This window comes from Gastrolobium bilobum, unplaced genomic scaffold (genome assembly GCF_033153095.1).
Source record: "Gastrolobium bilobum isolate Gb01-03AN ecotype WA unplaced genomic scaffold, APGP_CSIRO_Gbil_v1 utg8016, whole genome shotgun sequence".
In the NCBI taxonomy this organism is placed as follows: domain Eukaryota; kingdom Viridiplantae; phylum Streptophyta; class Magnoliopsida; order Fabales; family Fabaceae; genus Gastrolobium; species Gastrolobium bilobum.
The window spans coordinates 120,943-137,879 of NW_026895100.1; the positions used below are offsets into that span (position 1 = coordinate 120,943).

At 34.6% G+C, this 16,937-nt stretch overlaps 1 protein-coding gene across 1 annotated transcript; it reads right to left on the reverse strand.

The window, feature by feature from the left end:
- Positions 1-1,908: 1,908 nt before the first annotated feature.
- LOC133303157 (uncharacterized) lies at positions 1,909-13,687 on the reverse strand. Its single transcript, XM_061503064.1, has 23 exons — positions 13,588-13,687; positions 13,161-13,486; positions 12,623-12,726; positions 12,344-12,412; positions 11,861-11,921; positions 11,609-11,748; positions 11,333-11,522; positions 10,999-11,060; positions 10,469-10,557; positions 10,201-10,270; positions 10,054-10,113; positions 8,851-8,997; positions 8,706-8,744; positions 8,546-8,583; positions 7,645-7,731; positions 7,118-7,283; positions 6,695-6,772; positions 6,398-6,534; positions 5,887-5,963; positions 5,208-5,277; positions 3,482-3,547; positions 2,742-2,927; positions 1,909-2,185 (listed from the first exon to the last, which is right to left on the reverse strand). Exons 1-22 carry the CDS (start codon positions 13,645-13,647, stop codon positions 2,793-2,795), a joined length of 2,271 nt encoding a protein of 756 aa, XP_061359048.1. The 5' UTR covers positions 13,648-13,687; the 3' UTR covers positions 1,909-2,185; positions 2,742-2,792.
- Positions 13,688-16,937: the final 3,250 nt, after the last annotated feature.

Here is a 16,937-nt window from a genome sequence, read left to right on the forward strand (position 1 = left end):
CCATGAATTTTAGTTAATTTTGCTGAGGTGTTGTTTGGTTGATGATAAAATATTGGTGGAAATATGTAGGGGTGTTCATCAATCGATCTAAACCGATTCAAACCGGGATGACCGAACCGAAAAACCGATAACCGAACAAACCGAAAACTGAAAAATCGAAAACCGAAAAAAAACTGCAACTTTTAATTGGATTGGATCGGTTTTCGGATTGCTTAATGAAAACCGATCCAATACATTAATTCCCCTATACTTACTTTGGTCTTTCTCCAATCATAATCCAAATTTTTTTAAACCCAAGAAAAAATATAGTCACATCTCATCAACAAAATTTCATCTACGTAGAACTTCATATATCATCGGCCCCCCCCAAAAAAACTATATTATCGTTTAGTTTACTGATGCTTTTGTATTTCAATTTTTTTTTACAAAGTCAATATATATATAAAAGATGTTATCTGCATGAAACAGATTTTAGGATTTTCAAAAAATCGAAAACCGATCCAATCCAAACCGAAGAAAATTGGATTGGATTGGATCGGATCAGATTTGAAAAAAAGTCCAAACCAAATGGATGATTACATGGTCAAACCGAAGGGATTGGATCGAATGATTTTTGCTTCCAAATTCGATCCAATCCAGACCGCGAACACCCTTAGAAATATGGTAGAGTTTTACCAAAATGACCTCATAACTTAACTATGTGGACACGATTTAGAAACAAAAATACCATTGCGCGAAAATGAGTATTTCTTCTGGGCGAACTCTTCCACCATTGTATCAGCATTCGTCTTGAATATTCATAGATCGTGATTTATGTACTGGACTTTATCCTCCTGGTAAGTTTGTTGTGCGTTGACATAACCCCATTTTTTGGTGTCTCTTTCGTTTGCAACGTTCTTTCATCAATATGGAGTTACTGTGTGATACAGTGTCATTTTTGGTTTTTCCAGTGGAATAAAAAAATCAGATCGAAACAAGTTTCATTTTCACTCCGAAGCGCTTCATTATTGTTGGAAAGGTTAGAAGTTGCCGAGGTTTGTTTATAATTTTTGTGGATTAATAGCCCTAAAAAAAACATGGGTGGTTGGCACTTCCAAATACAAGGCTTCGTTGTATCTGTGTATTCAATTCGTAAACTGCCAGCATGTATAAACAAACAATTTTTTTGATGTTGGATTGTTGTTTTAAAATTTTAACGATTGGGTGTTAGTAAGCTTTTGACATAAATGGGTTTTTTTACCATGTGTTTTTTGGATATATTTTCTGACCTGTGTACATTGTGATGAAGCATAAAGTAACATAGAAGTTGTTCAATCGTTGAGAAAGCATGGGTGGAGATGACAATGACAAACGTTGGTGTCCAAGTGTTCTGCAACTTCATCCACATTGAAGTTCAAGACGTGCGACTGTGGAGTGACGACGGTGTTGCGGAAGCCACGAACAAAAATAACCGATACCCGATCACATTTTGGTCATAAGAGCAAATCCATGACAAACTAGATACCCGATCAACTCATATTAAAAATCCTACCAAACGTGGGCAAGTACGAAACCGATTTTAACTTTCCTGATATTTTTACAAACATCCCTCTACCAAACAGGGCCTTAGATTAAAAGCAACTCGTCACGTCACAAAAATGTTCTGGTTCAAATCATAAAAAATTCGTTCCCTTAATAAGAAAATTTGAGGGGAATAGAAAAAACAATTTAAGAAGAGTCCAAATTTATGAGTCCGATTGAATTCAAACCCAATTAATTAAAGTAATCGATAAATAGGCGGACATATCAAAAGATTGGAGATTTCCCGAAATTGTTGGAAGTTTAAGATCAAAGTATCATTTTTGGATAAATAAATCAACTGTTAATTCTTATTTTTTTGGATAAAAAATATGAACGGTCCTATTTAATAATTCGGTTTCCCTAGTCATGAAATAGAATTGCATTGCTATAAACAACGTATCTGATAAATCTCATGGGTTAGCGAGGCATCTATTAAGTTATAAAATAATCATCTCAAAGGAGGGGTGAAAGCGTGAGGGGACATGTAATACTGAGGCTACTTCCATTGTGTCATATTGTGAATGAATATCCTAAATGTAACAGCTCGCCGTTCGGAAAACAAACGCACAATCCTCAGATAGAAAGATGTCTTGTTTGCCAACGTCCTTTTAGTACAACAATAATCCTGCCAATAAAAAGTACGCAAATTAGAGAAATACAATTCCTAACCATACCAACATCAATATGTGTTCTAACACAAAGGGTAGAATTTTTTTGATGACTAATGATTTGATTAAGTTGTGAATTTTATTTCATACGAAACATTGTTAATAAGAATAAAGTATTGTGGTTCCAACTACAAATTTATAGCTCAATTGACATCGGCCCAAGTCTTAGAGACTTGGAGTGTTGCTGATGTTGGAAATCTAATCTTCAGCCAAATTGCCTTTTCTATTTTCGTAACCAAGTTCTTGTACCAAATAAAATGAAAAAAGAAGAAATTATTATGGTTCCTTAGTGAGCCAATGAATAATTGCATCAAATACAACTGAAAACTCAATGCATGAGACAGAATTTGGCACAAGGATCTGAAGATCATAATGCTGTACACTGCATAAATATTTCCATTTCGAAATAACTCTCCACATGATGCTTTTTAACCCTTCAACAACAACAAAAAAATGCCCAGACGAATTAAAAAACCGTGTGCATGTAACAAGAGCATGAGCATTCCTATTTACCTTCATTTTATTAAGGAACGGAAGAGATTAATTGCTCAAAAGGTATTGAATTCAGCTCTGCTTTGTTAACACCTCCATATCAGATCCAACTTCAGCAATCTTGACAACCTTAGAACCCTTAGCTGCTTTGGCAATGCTCAAAACATCGAAGTCCAGTGCTATTTTTTTAACAAGACCCTCAAGCATCTGTTTGAAGAAGATTGGACAGATAAAAACTTGAGTGAAGCAATTCACTGAGATCGATATGCCTCAAAACACACTAATTTATAAACAAAAATAAAATCTGCTCAAAGTCACATTTTGTGAATATTTAATCTTCATTAGTTCTCCTGCATTAATATTTTGTACATATTCTCATTTACGAAAAAACAAAATCAGGATGCAATATGATTTGATTGTGTTTGTATGCTTTTCGAATAAATAAAATGTTATTTCATTCTTGCATGTCATTTCTTAAATCCTGTGTACCAAGACAAAGGTGTTCCACTGACTAGGAAATGAAACTGAAACCAACAACCAAAACAATTTGCAAATAGATTGAATAGCAGCAAGAGTAGACAGGGTGATAAATAAATGAATTGGATGATCAGGCTACACAAGCAGATTGTAACAAATATGCAAAAAATGTGTAGTTACGTGAAGTTGAGATACAACATGCAGACTAGCTTGACGTACATATAGACAAGAAAAAATAGAATTTAAGTATCAACACAAGATGAGAGACGGAAACTTAAAAATACCAGTGTTCCAACAGCAACCAAAGCACGGAATTTGGAATCCTCTTCAACATTTTCATCCTCAACAATCTACACAAAACCGAAATGCATTTTACTATAATTTAGAAACAATAACATCTAAAAGTAGAAATTTTCATATTTTAAATAATATATGGATAAACTTTGGAATTAAAGGCTTTTCATTAAGTGGGAATAAGACGTAGTATATGAAAAGCAGGTTTAGAAAGACCCAAGCTAGCAAGACTAGCTACCACAACTTACAAGGTTTAGGTATCGAATTGATGGGGATGTCACACATAGGATTCAAACTGGGTGGATGGCATGAAGAAATGATTTAGGCATAATTTGTAGTTGCAAAGTGATACGAACCTTGGGAGAATCTCACCCCAAAAGCTAGCTCATGAGGTAAGAAAGAGCCCAAAGTCCATATAACCCCACACCAGAATCTTATGTTTCCGATGTGGGACTCCAAGTCCCATACCTTGGAGTAGGGTCGTAACATTCCACCACGCGGGCTGGCTTTGAGCTAGTCTTTTACTAGCCCTGGGCGAACACTGCAATGCCAACGTCACCACCCGCGCCTCTTGATTGCAACCGGGAGACATAACGAAAGGCTCTGTTACCAATTGATACTGTAAAGAACCAATTCAACCCAAAAGCTTAAACTATTAAGTGAAGGCCCATCAATGGTTTATATACTTCTCTAACACACCCCTTCACACGAGAACCCGTTGGGCATGAAGGGTGAATAATGCACAGGTCCACCTACCTATGCTAAGAAATTCCACAAGAGAGAATGGGGGGCGATGAGGATCGAACCCGGAACACGAGGCTCTGATATCATGTAAAGAACCAATTCACCCAAAAGCTTAAGCTATTAAATGAAGGCCCATCAATGGTTTATATACTTCTCTAACACGCCCCCTCACAGAGAGCTCACTGGGCATGAAGGAAGGATAATGCACAAGCCAAAAGTGGGGGTGGTTTAAGTGAAGGCCTCTTTAATGGTTTTATATATCTCTAGTAGATACAAACCTTGGGAGAACCTCATCCCAAAAGCTAGCTCATGAGGTAGGAGAGCCCAAAGTCCATATAAACCTCATACCAGAACCTTATGTTTCCGATATGGGACTCCAAGTCCTAAGGATCGTAACACAAAGTTCCTATTCAAAACTCAAAAGGAAAATTCTATAAGACCAGCAATATTCTATGCTAGTGAATGCTAGGCAATATAGCACCAAAAAGAGCAAAACATAAGAGTACAAAGATGAAAACATTGCGGTGAACGAGTAGATATACAAGAAAAAAAAGAGTCAAAATGACTCTATTCAGGAGAAACTTGGAGTTCCACTAGCACCTATTAAGGAGGAGGTGATGAAAATTCTCCTAAGGTGGTTAAGTCATATGAGAAGACCAATAGAGGCTTCAGTGAGGGGAAAAAAAAGGTGGATCAAATGGAAGATAATTTAATTAAAAGGTCAAGGAATGGGTTCGCGGTGGTGGAGGAACTGGATCAGAAAAAAGAGAGCTTCTAGTTGTAAGATATCCGAAGAAAAATTAATGAGAAACCATTTAAAAAGACATTGCCTAAATGATTTTATTTAAACCTTGGTTTTTTTATGGATCCTAATAGAATTGATCAATCCATGTAGTCGACCTCACCTAGTGGGATAAGACTAGGTGTTGCTGTGATGGTTGTTGTTGCAGGTAATAACAGCATAAGACATACCTGAAGTGCAGCTGATAAAACTTGAGATTGCCCTTCTTGATCCTTCGATTCAATCAATAGCACAGCATAACTGTGAGGATCACATGAGTAGTAAAGGTTATTGCAGGTTTGCATTGTGGGTCCATAAAATTCTAAAAGCAAACCACTACAATGATGAAAATAATGAAACAAGAACTGAGATCTCAATATGTAAAAGCCAGCACCACTGCTTCAGTGTCTATACTTATGCAACAGAGTAGTGAGGTTAAGTAGATTGAACTGAAGCACTGACCACAGAAGAAAAATCTAAATGTTCTAATTGACCTCCCTTCTTTCATTTTTTTCATTCAAAAAGAAAATAAATTTATTTAGCACGTGTTTGGATTAGTTTACATTCAAGGAATAATTGCTTTTCTTTTTAGCTTGCTGAGAGCTTTTGGAAAAAAAGATAAAAGAAAGAAAAAAAAGGTGATCGTTTCCTATAATTTAAGCTTTCCCGAACATGTGCTTAATTTTTATTTTGGGGGATAATAAAAAACCAGAGAGCATTGGAGCACTTCTGCAAGGAGACTATTTTTTTATTTGGAATTAATGCAACAACATAAAAGGGAACTTCCAAAACCTAAACAAACATATTATACATTATAGTCAAGAAAAGACATTGTTGAGTAATTGTATCCACCCAAGAAAAAGAACTTACTTGAGTATCAAAGTAGAGTAGGACAACTGCAAATTTTTGTTTGGAGATGAACTACAACTTGAGAAAGCATCAAGAATCTGCAACACAGACACAGTTAGCACAAACAAACGTCCAAGATCCATCTACCACCAGAACAGAAAAAACATGGACAAAGTCACGTAATCCTTCAAAAATGAAAATTTTCAATTGAAAAAAAGGATAAAATGGCCCAAGTCAATGAACAAATGAATTGATAACTCTACCAGTGATGTAAAGGAGAGTTCAATTATGTAAATTAGAAGGCATTGTGAAAAGCCAACGCATATCTTCAAATTAAAATATACCAGTAATACTTTAAAAAGCAGAGCAATAGAAAGCTCTACATTAATCAGAGAATATGAGTTTATGCACCTTTTTCTTAACAAAAATGTCACAGGAAAATTCCTATATTAACGTTGGTCTTCCAAGCAATTCTTTTCAAGTCCTTTAAATACTCCAAGTCAAAAAAACATTGCAATAAAGAGATGCTAACCTCACTACGATGTTCCTGCAGCCAGTTGCAGTAGCATGAATTCTTAAATAGATTAGTTACGGCACGAATGCTGGTCAATAGATTTGCAGGAATTGTCGGATTTATTGTGACTTTCTTAATCAGTTCCATTAGTATGTCTGATATAACAGAAGAAAATCAAGGATACATTACACCTCAAAAGAAAGACATATTCAAGAAGTGTCATCAGTCATCAATATTTGACATTGTAAAGATGAATTTGAATTGATTATTGTCATAATTTAATGTCAGAAAACAAAATTATGGCAATGTTGATACCGTTTTCAGCTTCAAAATGCTTGTGAAGTACAATAGCACCATCTGGATGAAGAACTGTCATCCTTACAATATCAATGACTGCATAGAGAAAGCACAAATGAAGAAGTAAGCGGATACGAACCCTGAGATAACCTCACCCCAAAAGCTAGCTCCTAAGATAGGAGAGCCCAAAATCCATATAAACCCCACACCAGAACCTTATGTTTCTGACGTGGGACTCCAAGTCTCATACCTTGCAGTACGACCTTAACATAAGCAAACCCATTTTCCTAAAGACTAGAGAAGTTCACTTATTAAGAAATAAGCATACAATATGAAACAAATTTTTTCCGATGGTTTTGTCAAGGTAACAATGAAAATTTCTTTTTAAGTGCAATAAAAAGGAGCAACAGGAGACAAAATTCAGAAACTATGCCAACTAACCAGGAAATATCATTGTAATGGGCCATGACCGAAGCAAATTCAGTAACAAGGCTATATCAGAGTCTGCAAATTTACTAGAATGATAATGTGAAGTATCTTTCAGAGTCTTAACAATAGCACCCAGTCTGGAAACATCAAGCTCGGTCAAAGACAAGTTCTGCTTTTCCTATATCAGATTGACAATAGACCAAATTACTCAGAAAATTCAGTATTTGAATTCATATAGCATAATAATAACAAAAAATGCAATGACACTGAACATTGAAGCATGCTTTATGTCTATTACATTGAAGGGCATCATAACATGTAGATCCCAAGTCTAAAATCATCAACAGGTATATCGGAGTTTGGAAGGATCATGGATAAAGTAGATATCAAAGGTTTAAAATGTTCCCCAATCCTGAGTGTTGCAGTTGGGTTTATCGTCATAAACTGAAGTTCCTTCTAATAAAATAATACATTTTTAACATTATGTATTACATATTAATAACTAAGGAAAAAATTAAATTTCTGATCATGTAACCTACCTGGTCAGATACTAAAGCACTACTGAACTCAGTAATCTTTTTAAGGATCCCATCAAACTGAGCTGCATCAAAAACAAGCATCCCTTTCTGACAATAGAAATAAGTACTGGGCATCAGCTATCAAAATACACAATAAGCTTGAAAAGGGAAAAAGTATGAAGCTCCACAATCAAAATAGGAAAGGGGGATTGAACATCAGATTCAGTCTATAAAAAAAAAAAAAGAGCAAATGATTACACTAATTTTAGCATAGTCACTTCCAAGTAGGACCAAATCACTTCTACACTGAGCAACATTCTGTAAAGATGATATATTGGCCGGTCTGACAGTTCGTCTTCTTATAATAATAATAAAAGTTAAAAAAATTAAAAATTAAGTTCAGATTACAAAGAATGCATAAGTTGCTAGAGGAACACATCAAGCAATTTTCCTGAGGAAAAAAAATTACAATTCAAATAAACAAAGGCTCAACCAAAGAACATGTCAGAGTGATTTCTTGCTTTTGAGCTCCACCTAGAGCTTGTAGTGAAACAAGGAATTCTTATCTTTGATAGACAGGGATACCTAGACCACAATTATAGCAAAGTACAAAATTTACAAATTCCATTTTGAATGTTAACATTATAAATTTACATACACCAACCTTAGGACACACAAAGTATAGTCTGTTAGGACTAAGGACATTGCTACATAGCATGAGTTTGACTATCTGGGTGTAGGCCACGTTACTAAATAACGATGCATTCTTTAATTTTAATTAAAAAATATATATATAAATACAGTAAAAGGCATATCAGATCATCTGTATTCTCCGGGCTTAAGAATTCTCGGGCTAAAAAATATATCGCAAAGACTAAAGAAAGACATCAGCCACTTCCAAACAAAGTGTATGAAAGCACACCTTAGGAATATGCTTGAAAGTAGGTTTCACAGAAATATCTGTCATGAAAAAAAAAAAAAAACAACAAAAAATTCAATTGGGAATGAGTTGCACAAAGCACATGATACATAATGAACATGATGGAACTCAAGCAGGACAAAATAAGGTGAGCTTTTATTACCAGAAGTGCGTGAAGGTTGTCCTGGTATGTAAGCATTGGCTGAAACAGAAAATAAGACAAACAATCCAGTAAAAAAAGAGGAATGCAGGGACAATGGACCTCCTTGATCACCATCAATTTTTTATTTAACAGACATTATACTTACATCCAGTAAAGGGATCACGAAATGAAGCATCAAAAGTAATATCCTTTTGTCCAGTATTTTGAAGTATGAACTGTACAATTTGCTCACGGTAGGAAAGAGGAAGACTCTCCTTGAGTAGCCATTTGTCAGCAGCATCGTATGGATTATCTGGACACATTGTATGCATGAACTATTTAGATCCAATAAAATAGGAAGCTATGAAAAGTAAAAATTGAGGGGTTCATTTGTCAGCAACATCATATGGATTAGCAGATTATCATTTGCTTGCATTAATTATTCGGAGCCAACAAAATCAGAAGATATACAAAGTAAAAAATAGTGTGAGATTCGATTCTCAGCATCCAACTTGGGTTATACAAGAGAAACAATTGCAAGTGACAAGAAAACTTAAAGCAGAAAATGGGGAGTAAAGTAGCTGATAAGACTTAATAGATCAGTACATCAAAGGAGAAGCCTTTGAAATCTAATTCATCACTCCTAAGCCCTAGCAATTAAACCACTTATAAGAGAGGGTGGCATCTTATCCTTTGAAATCTAATTCATCACTCCTAAGCCCTAGCAATTAAACCACTTATAAGAGAGGGTGGCATCTTACCTTCAACATCGCAAACAAATAAAAGAAAAGAATATTTGAATATTTTGACACATTTTCTTCTACCCAAATCTCTCTCTACTATCCTAAAAGTACTGCGACTTTGAACTTCAGACTCGGAGCATAAGCAAAAATCAAACACAAGTTAAACAAAAATATTTGAGTAGTACTTTACTACTCCATACCTCTTTTTTCTTCACATGATAGGGCAAAACAATTACTCCCTTTTTATTGATATATTGAGCAGGTACACACACATACACATGCTAATTTGCCTTTTGGAAACTAAGGCAACCTAACATACCAGTTGTTGGTTGAATTGGCCCAGTAGATCATGTTTCAGAATCCTTACTATATACTACCTACTGGAATACTAATAAGTCCATCTACTGCTCTAAGGTTTCAGAATAAAATTATACAATATATCTAAGAAACTATTGAAATAAACAACTAATGTTCCTACTGACTCTCTAGAAGTCAGAGAAATCCATTATCCCAAAACACTTAGAGAAAAAACAGAAAATAATCTCTCTTGCTGTGGCACAAGAAAGTCAATCCCTACATTATTAATTCAGGATTAAAGATGCAAACCTCATGGTGAGAATGTGTACCTGATCGGTTGTACGGCAACTTACGGATAGGCATACCATCTCCAATATCCACATCAAACACTGAACAGCCAGAGGTAAAAATTCTAAGAAATGTGTGTGAAGAAGGTAAACCTAATCAAGTGATCAAGGGAAACACAGGAAACTGACCATGATCATACTGAACACCATCGAGGAAAGGGCGACTTGATTCCTCCGGTCCATCAACAACTTCACCAATCTACAAGTAAAAATAAATTGTTACTAGAAAATAACCTTGTAATATCATTTACATTTGGCACTGCAACTTGGGATTTGATTGAGGAAAAAGAATTACACAGCTGAAGGGAAATAGAAACAACAGAAGCTAATTTTTTTATTTGTTTGGAGTTCTGGACACCTATGTAAAAGCTCATAAAGAATCAAGTAAGGAAATTACTTTATCCCACTTCTGTTCTGTCATGTTCCATGCATATGCCACCCCATTATCCCCCTCTCTGACTACTTTTGTCTGGCCATCACTAGTTCCTGTTCAGAACCAGAAGATGATTAAAACAGAAACCATGACATACATTGGGCTGCTGGGTTATTGTAATTCAAAAAGGAAAAAGAAACCGCTCTAACTACACATTTTATTATGCACAAATATAAATTACAAAATGTCATCAGATATTACTTATGTCTTAAAACTGAGGGCTTGCAGAGCTGTTGAATATTTAAAATTATTTGATGGTACATTTTCATGGCAAGCAAGCTTGCCTATTCTATCTGAACGGATATTAATAACTAAATATAGCATCTTATTTGCAAAAGTAGACATTCTCCGACCCTATGTGACACCATTACTAGCAAATTGTATCTGTCCCCCCACCTTCCACCCCAACCTTCCAAAAGAAGAAACAAATGGCGGGGGTAGGGGGCAAAGCTTATATTGAACGACTCTCGAAAAGGAAATAGTTAAAACCAGACCTGGGATCTTCAGTGCCTCCAAGCCTGGTAACTCTTCCAATTTCAATCCTCCAACCCTCTTTCTAGCAAAAATTAACAGATCAGGCTAAGTTCATCAGTAATAGCACGACATAATTAATCCAAGTATGACATAATCTAGAGATTTAAACTTAAATAAATAAATAAAAACATGAATACATTTGGATTTACTGGGAGTAAAAAAAATTCCCAAGAAAAATATATTTTCAGAGTGATATAGTTAAGAAACTTACAATATGGACAGACAAGAAAAGGAGAAGCTGATGTGTCAAGGGGAAGTAACAAGCGTATTATGACATCCAATATATAACCATACCTACTAGACTTGTATTGAGAAAGTTGCAAAGCATATAAATCAAGCTCTTGCTGCTCAGCAACATTATCCTGATGTACGGTCCAAATACGAACAATTCCATCGGAACATGCTGTCACAATATCCCCATTTTCCATAAATTTTGTATCCCAAACACAACCGGGATGCTCTATACTCTGAACACAAACTCCATCTGAAAAATATTTAAGAAAAAAAAGTCAGAAATTCCAACCAATGACACATGGTCTCTGTAGCAAGAAGAAAGAAACAAGTAATCACCTTTCCATATTTTTGCAGAACGGTCTTCACTACCACTGACAATAAGTCCTGATGCATGTGAATCAACTGAATAAACAATTGAAGTATGGCCAACCATATCCATTAACACTTGACCACTTACAGCCCATAATCTGAGAGAACTGTAGTAACAGAAACAAGTCAAACAGGGTATATATATTTTCTAATGCAGAACCAGGGATTCAATATTTTTTAGATCTAGAGCAGCGTGTGCAGAAACAGAAATGAACCCACCCATCATGGGATGCAGATAAGATTCCAAGACCAGACATCACAGCCAATCCTCGAACTGTGTCTGCAAAGTCCTCAAAGTTCATCAGCATTTGCACAGTGATATTAGTTTATATTAAGACAATGAAACAAGTATATATATATATATATATATATATATATATATATATATCTCCCATAATAGCATAAAAGGATATAATCTGACAGCTAAGACATGTTCCCAAGGCAACATAATTGCTGAGATCTCTTTTTCCTTCTTTAAATTGAAAACACAAGTCAAATTGAAAGAAAACAACCTATTTAATAAAATGATTAATTGAAAAACTAAAATCGATTCACAATTATACTATGCAAATATTTTTGAACTTAAACACAAAATTCTGCCATTCCTTACCACCCAAATGTATGAGAGAAATTTACAAAGACAAATATAAATTGTTGATAGAATAAAATATTAAGCGTATTTCCAGAGACAGAAAAGTAAACCTGCATGTCCTTCAAAAGTATGTAAGCAAGTTTTTCCTCTCCAAAGCTTTAAAGTAGTGTCACTTGAACCTAAAATTGTCAGAAGATATGTTAACAAACTTCAGTCTAATAGCATCCCAATATCATTCCCAAGAACAAAATGTTTTTAGGTAACAAGATGAGATCTCATGCATGCTCTGCAGAATACCAAGTATAAATACTTGCTTAGAAAAATGATTATTAAACCAATAAGATACAATGAGAAGTTTATGAAAAAAGTGCATTAACAAGTAGCCATACCAGTAACAAGCTCGCCTGAGGGTAGCTTTATAACTGCTTGCACTGGTGCCTTATGAGCATCCCACATCTCTATAGATTGCCCATTACGCCACCGTCTCAAGGTACTGCATAAGAAATTCAGGTAGTAAATAATGATAAGGAAATCCATATGAGAAATATATATACATATATTCCTAAATAAATATTAACATATTCACCAGAGTATCAACTACAACAGTAACAGTTTGCAAAACATGGATCAAAATGGCAATAAATTGGTTTATCTGGAACAAAAATCAGTATCAAAGGATTCTAATTGAAGTCAATATGGGATAATTGGAAAACTTAACATGTTAAGAAGCCTATACAGGAAATTTTACAAAGAAAGGCACTGTACTTCAAGGTTGATTTGTGGCCAACCATGAGGTATTTATAGTCTTGGAGCAAATTGAGTAAGTTTAGTATATTATAATTGATCTAATCCAAAATTTAAAACAAGGAATCCAAGTAAACCAAAGTACAATTAGAATAAAAAAGAAAGTGCTGATCTGAAACTCACCAATCAACAGAAGATGATACAATATCTCCATCATCACATGCAATGCCAGTGACCTGCAATTGATGGCCCTTGAGGGTTTGAACCTTCTCACCGGTGTTCAAGTCCCATACCAACACAAGAGCATCCATGCCGCCAGACACAACACCACCATGTGGGAACTCCGAGTTCGGGGAAATCCATGCCAAGGGTCCCACAAAGCTCGAATGCCCCAACAGAATCTTTGAACACTCAAACTTGCGATTGTCCGCCACTGACCAGAACCTAACCGTTTGATCCCTAGACGACGTCGCTATGCCCTCGTTGCCACACACGCATATTCCTCGAACCTGTTTTAAACCAATCAATACAATTTTAGGAAAACATTAAAGAAAGAAAGGAAAACGATGATGTTTGAGGAGGTTGAGGATGTTTGAAACAAAAATCTTACGTCGTCTTCGTGACCACGAAGTTCACAGCGTAACTGATATTCTTTGAAATCAATGTCCATTTTGTTTCGGAGAGAGAGAGAGAGAGAGAAAAAGAGAGGGAGAGGTTTAAGGAAAGGAATGCACGCAACTCAGCTCACAGAGTTCGCACACACCAAAGTTGCTGCTTCCTTGCTTCTTCAACTTCCTCTTTTTTAAAAAGAAAAACCAAAAAACAAATAATTTGACTGTTTTTTTATTTTATTTTTTCTAAAGTTCAAAATTTAATATTAATTTCTTTTTAACTGAGAGTTTGACTTTTTGACCATTTTGTCCCTTATTAATTAAAAAATAACCACTTTGCCCTCATTTCAAAACTATTTACTAATATGTCCCTACTTAATCGATTACAAATACACTTAATCGATCAACTGTTCAAAAAAATATATATAATCGATTACAAAAAAATTTAATCGATTAACTTTCGTGGCTTTGTAACAAAGTTGCATAGGAAACTTCTTGGAGATGAACTATTCAAACGAAGCAGAAGAGTGACAAGCTTGGAGCCCTCAAGCTTGAGCTTCCTTACATAGGATGCGTACACCAGAGCCAAAGAGTGATGATCTTCAACATGCTTTCGGATCTGATCCAACCTTGGCCTCAGAGGATCAGTTTTCAAAGCAAGCATGGATCTACTTATTGATTCAAATCCATGTGCATCTCCATCAAAACTCTAGCTCATAATCAAATCATTCAACAAATTAATTAAATCTCTTTCAAAACAGAGACAGTCCCTTTCTAGTAAGATTTCTTGTCAGATTTTCAGTTTGTTTCCCATGAAAGTAGCATAATAACAAATTAATCTGGTTCTATCATGGCTTCCTTTCACTGCTCAAATTTTCTGTTTGTTTCCCAAGAAAATAACATAATTAAATCACCACTGGATCCAGCGAAAGTCTTATCCTCATCCCATTTGAATCCAGATAGCAAGATCTGCTTTTTTTTCTTTGAATTAAATAAACCCAGAAACAAAAAAGAAACATAAATAACAAAAACTCTCTGTTTACTCGAAAAACAAACAATGAAAATGAGCTAGGATATTTTTACTACCAATTTTTTTTACTACCACTTCACTATCACTTTAATTACCATTGATTCAAAAGTTATTTTTTATCTCTCTCTTCGTTCAACTTTTCCTCACAAAAAGCAGATAATATGAAATTAAAGTGTAAAAAAAAAAAGCTTACGATGTTGTGGGTGGTAAAGAGGAAATAGAAAGTGAAGAAAATGCAGAGAACAATGAAAATGGTAAAGTCCGTTGAGAGGCTCAAGAAGAGGATTTGATCTGATAAGAGTTGGGTGGAAATACGCAAAAGGAGAAAGTTTTGCAGTTTTCCTAAACCAAAGTCACTGAAAGTTAATCGATTAAAAAAGTTTTTGTAATCGATTATAAAAAAATTTGTACCCTTAATCGATTAAATGTCTTTGTAATCGATTAAATAGGAGTAAATTAATATATAGTTTTGGAACGAGGGCAAAGTGATTATTTTTTAATTAATAAAGGATAAAAAAGATAAAAAGCCGAGTTTGGCCCAATTGCAATATGAATTGTGGATAAATAACTTTTCTTTCGAATGTTTTTGAATAAAAATTTGACTATATGTTATTTTGAATGGTGAATGTGTTAATGTGTTAATTTAAACTAATAGAATTTATAATAAAAATGAATTTGAGATAATTTTTGAAAGATAAAAAATATATGGTGCCAATATTAATAGTTAATAATAATATTTTCAAAATGAAACTAGCTTTTATATGATTGACATAATAAAAGAAAAATAAATAAGTTGTAATTTGCCGACATTTTTTGTGTGTTTTTAATTAGCGAAACTCTAATAAAGAAATTGAGAAATGGCATGAGAACTCTAATTAGGCTCGGGCTCATTCAGTGTACTTTTTATTTTTTATATGTAAAACTACACTTATTTTTCTTGACTTATTTTTACAATATTTTTTCATATAAATTAGGATCAAAATTATGTTATTAATAAAAGAAGCATTTTTTATATTATCATTCAAACGTGATAATAGTAGGGTGGTGTTTGGTTGAGGAGAAATTTTTTTTTACTAGAGAAATGTAAATACTAGGGATCTGCAGGGAAAGTGAGTTAGATAGGAAAGTTTTAAAAAAGTTATTTGGTTGGACAAAATTTTACCAGGAAAATTGAATGAAATTCCTAAATATTAGGGGTGCTAAACAAACCAGGGGCCTTTCAGGAGCCTTTGGCTCGGCTCGTGAAGGCCTGAGCTTACATGTCTAAAATTGGTTGTTGGCACATGCTTGGACTTTTATAAAAGCTCGTATAGTAAAAAGGCCTCATGCTCCAATTCAAAAGTTCGGCCTTAAAGCCTCTCAGGCTGGCCTAGTATATTATTTTTTATTTATATTTTATATTTTTTATGCTACTTGTAACAGCCCTCTCTTTCTCCTCAATCCATTTCACCCTATTTTATTAGTTAAACAGACTTTTTGAATTATTTTGTTCTATATTATGTTGTTTGGATATAAATTGAATTTATGAATATTTATGGAATTACTAGGGTTGTTGATCGTATATTATGTTTGGATAAATTTTTGTTGTCTTATTTTTTTTAACAGGCTAAACTAGGCGTTTATTTTTCGTAAATAAGACAGGCCACATGCCGATAGTTATATTTATAACAGGTAACAGGCTTGGTCAGGCTGACACATTTAAACACAGGCTTAGTCTTTTAAGACCAAAGCTCGGCTCGGCTCGGCCCGTTAACACCCCTACTGAATATGTGTTTGATTGAAGATAAAATATTGATCTGAAAATAACTCTTTTGTACCACAAACCAAAATTTAGCCGATTTTCTCATAGAAATACCACTTCTTGAGATGCTTTCTGGAACAGTGTTTTTATTGGTTTTTACATGTAATTGTCGATTGATAGGGAAGTGAATTAGATGGGTAAAATTGATGAATCCATGAACCAAATGTGGGGAATGCATAATCCATTTTGCACTTAGCTAGAAAAGTGGAGAAAAGTCTCCAAACAAACACCCCCTAAAAGAATTAACAGATTTTTAAAGACTAGTTGAGTGTTTCATAAAAAAAGAAAATTAGTATTGGATATTTTAGAGTAGTAGTTGGGCTTTTTGACCCTTTTGCCCCTCATTAATTAATTAATAACCAATTTGCCCCTGATCAAGAACTATCCACCAACCTGCCCCCTTTTAGTCGACTACCTTGCTGTTTTAGTCGAGCAAATGGTCAATCTTCAGAAAGTGGACTACCGCAAATTTAGTCGACTAAAAAATCATCTTAATCGACTACATTTTTGGGATATTT

What these genes read in the sequence shown, in the direction of transcription:
- LOC133303157 (XM_061503064.1), bottom strand. Translation starts at nt 13,647, where the DNA reads ATGGACATTGATTTCAAAGAATATCAGTTACGCTGTGAACTTCGTGGT. An exon ending in TACTTTTGAAGGACATGCAG is followed by an intron (nt 11,922 to 12,343) that starts GTTTACTTTTCT and finishes AGGACTTTGCAG; the next exon opens with ACACAGTTCGAGGATTGGCT. An exon ending in TTATCTGCATCCCATGATGG is followed by an intron (nt 11,749 to 11,860) that starts GTGGGTTCATTT and finishes CTGTTACTACAG; the next exon opens with TTCTCTCAGATTATGGGCTG.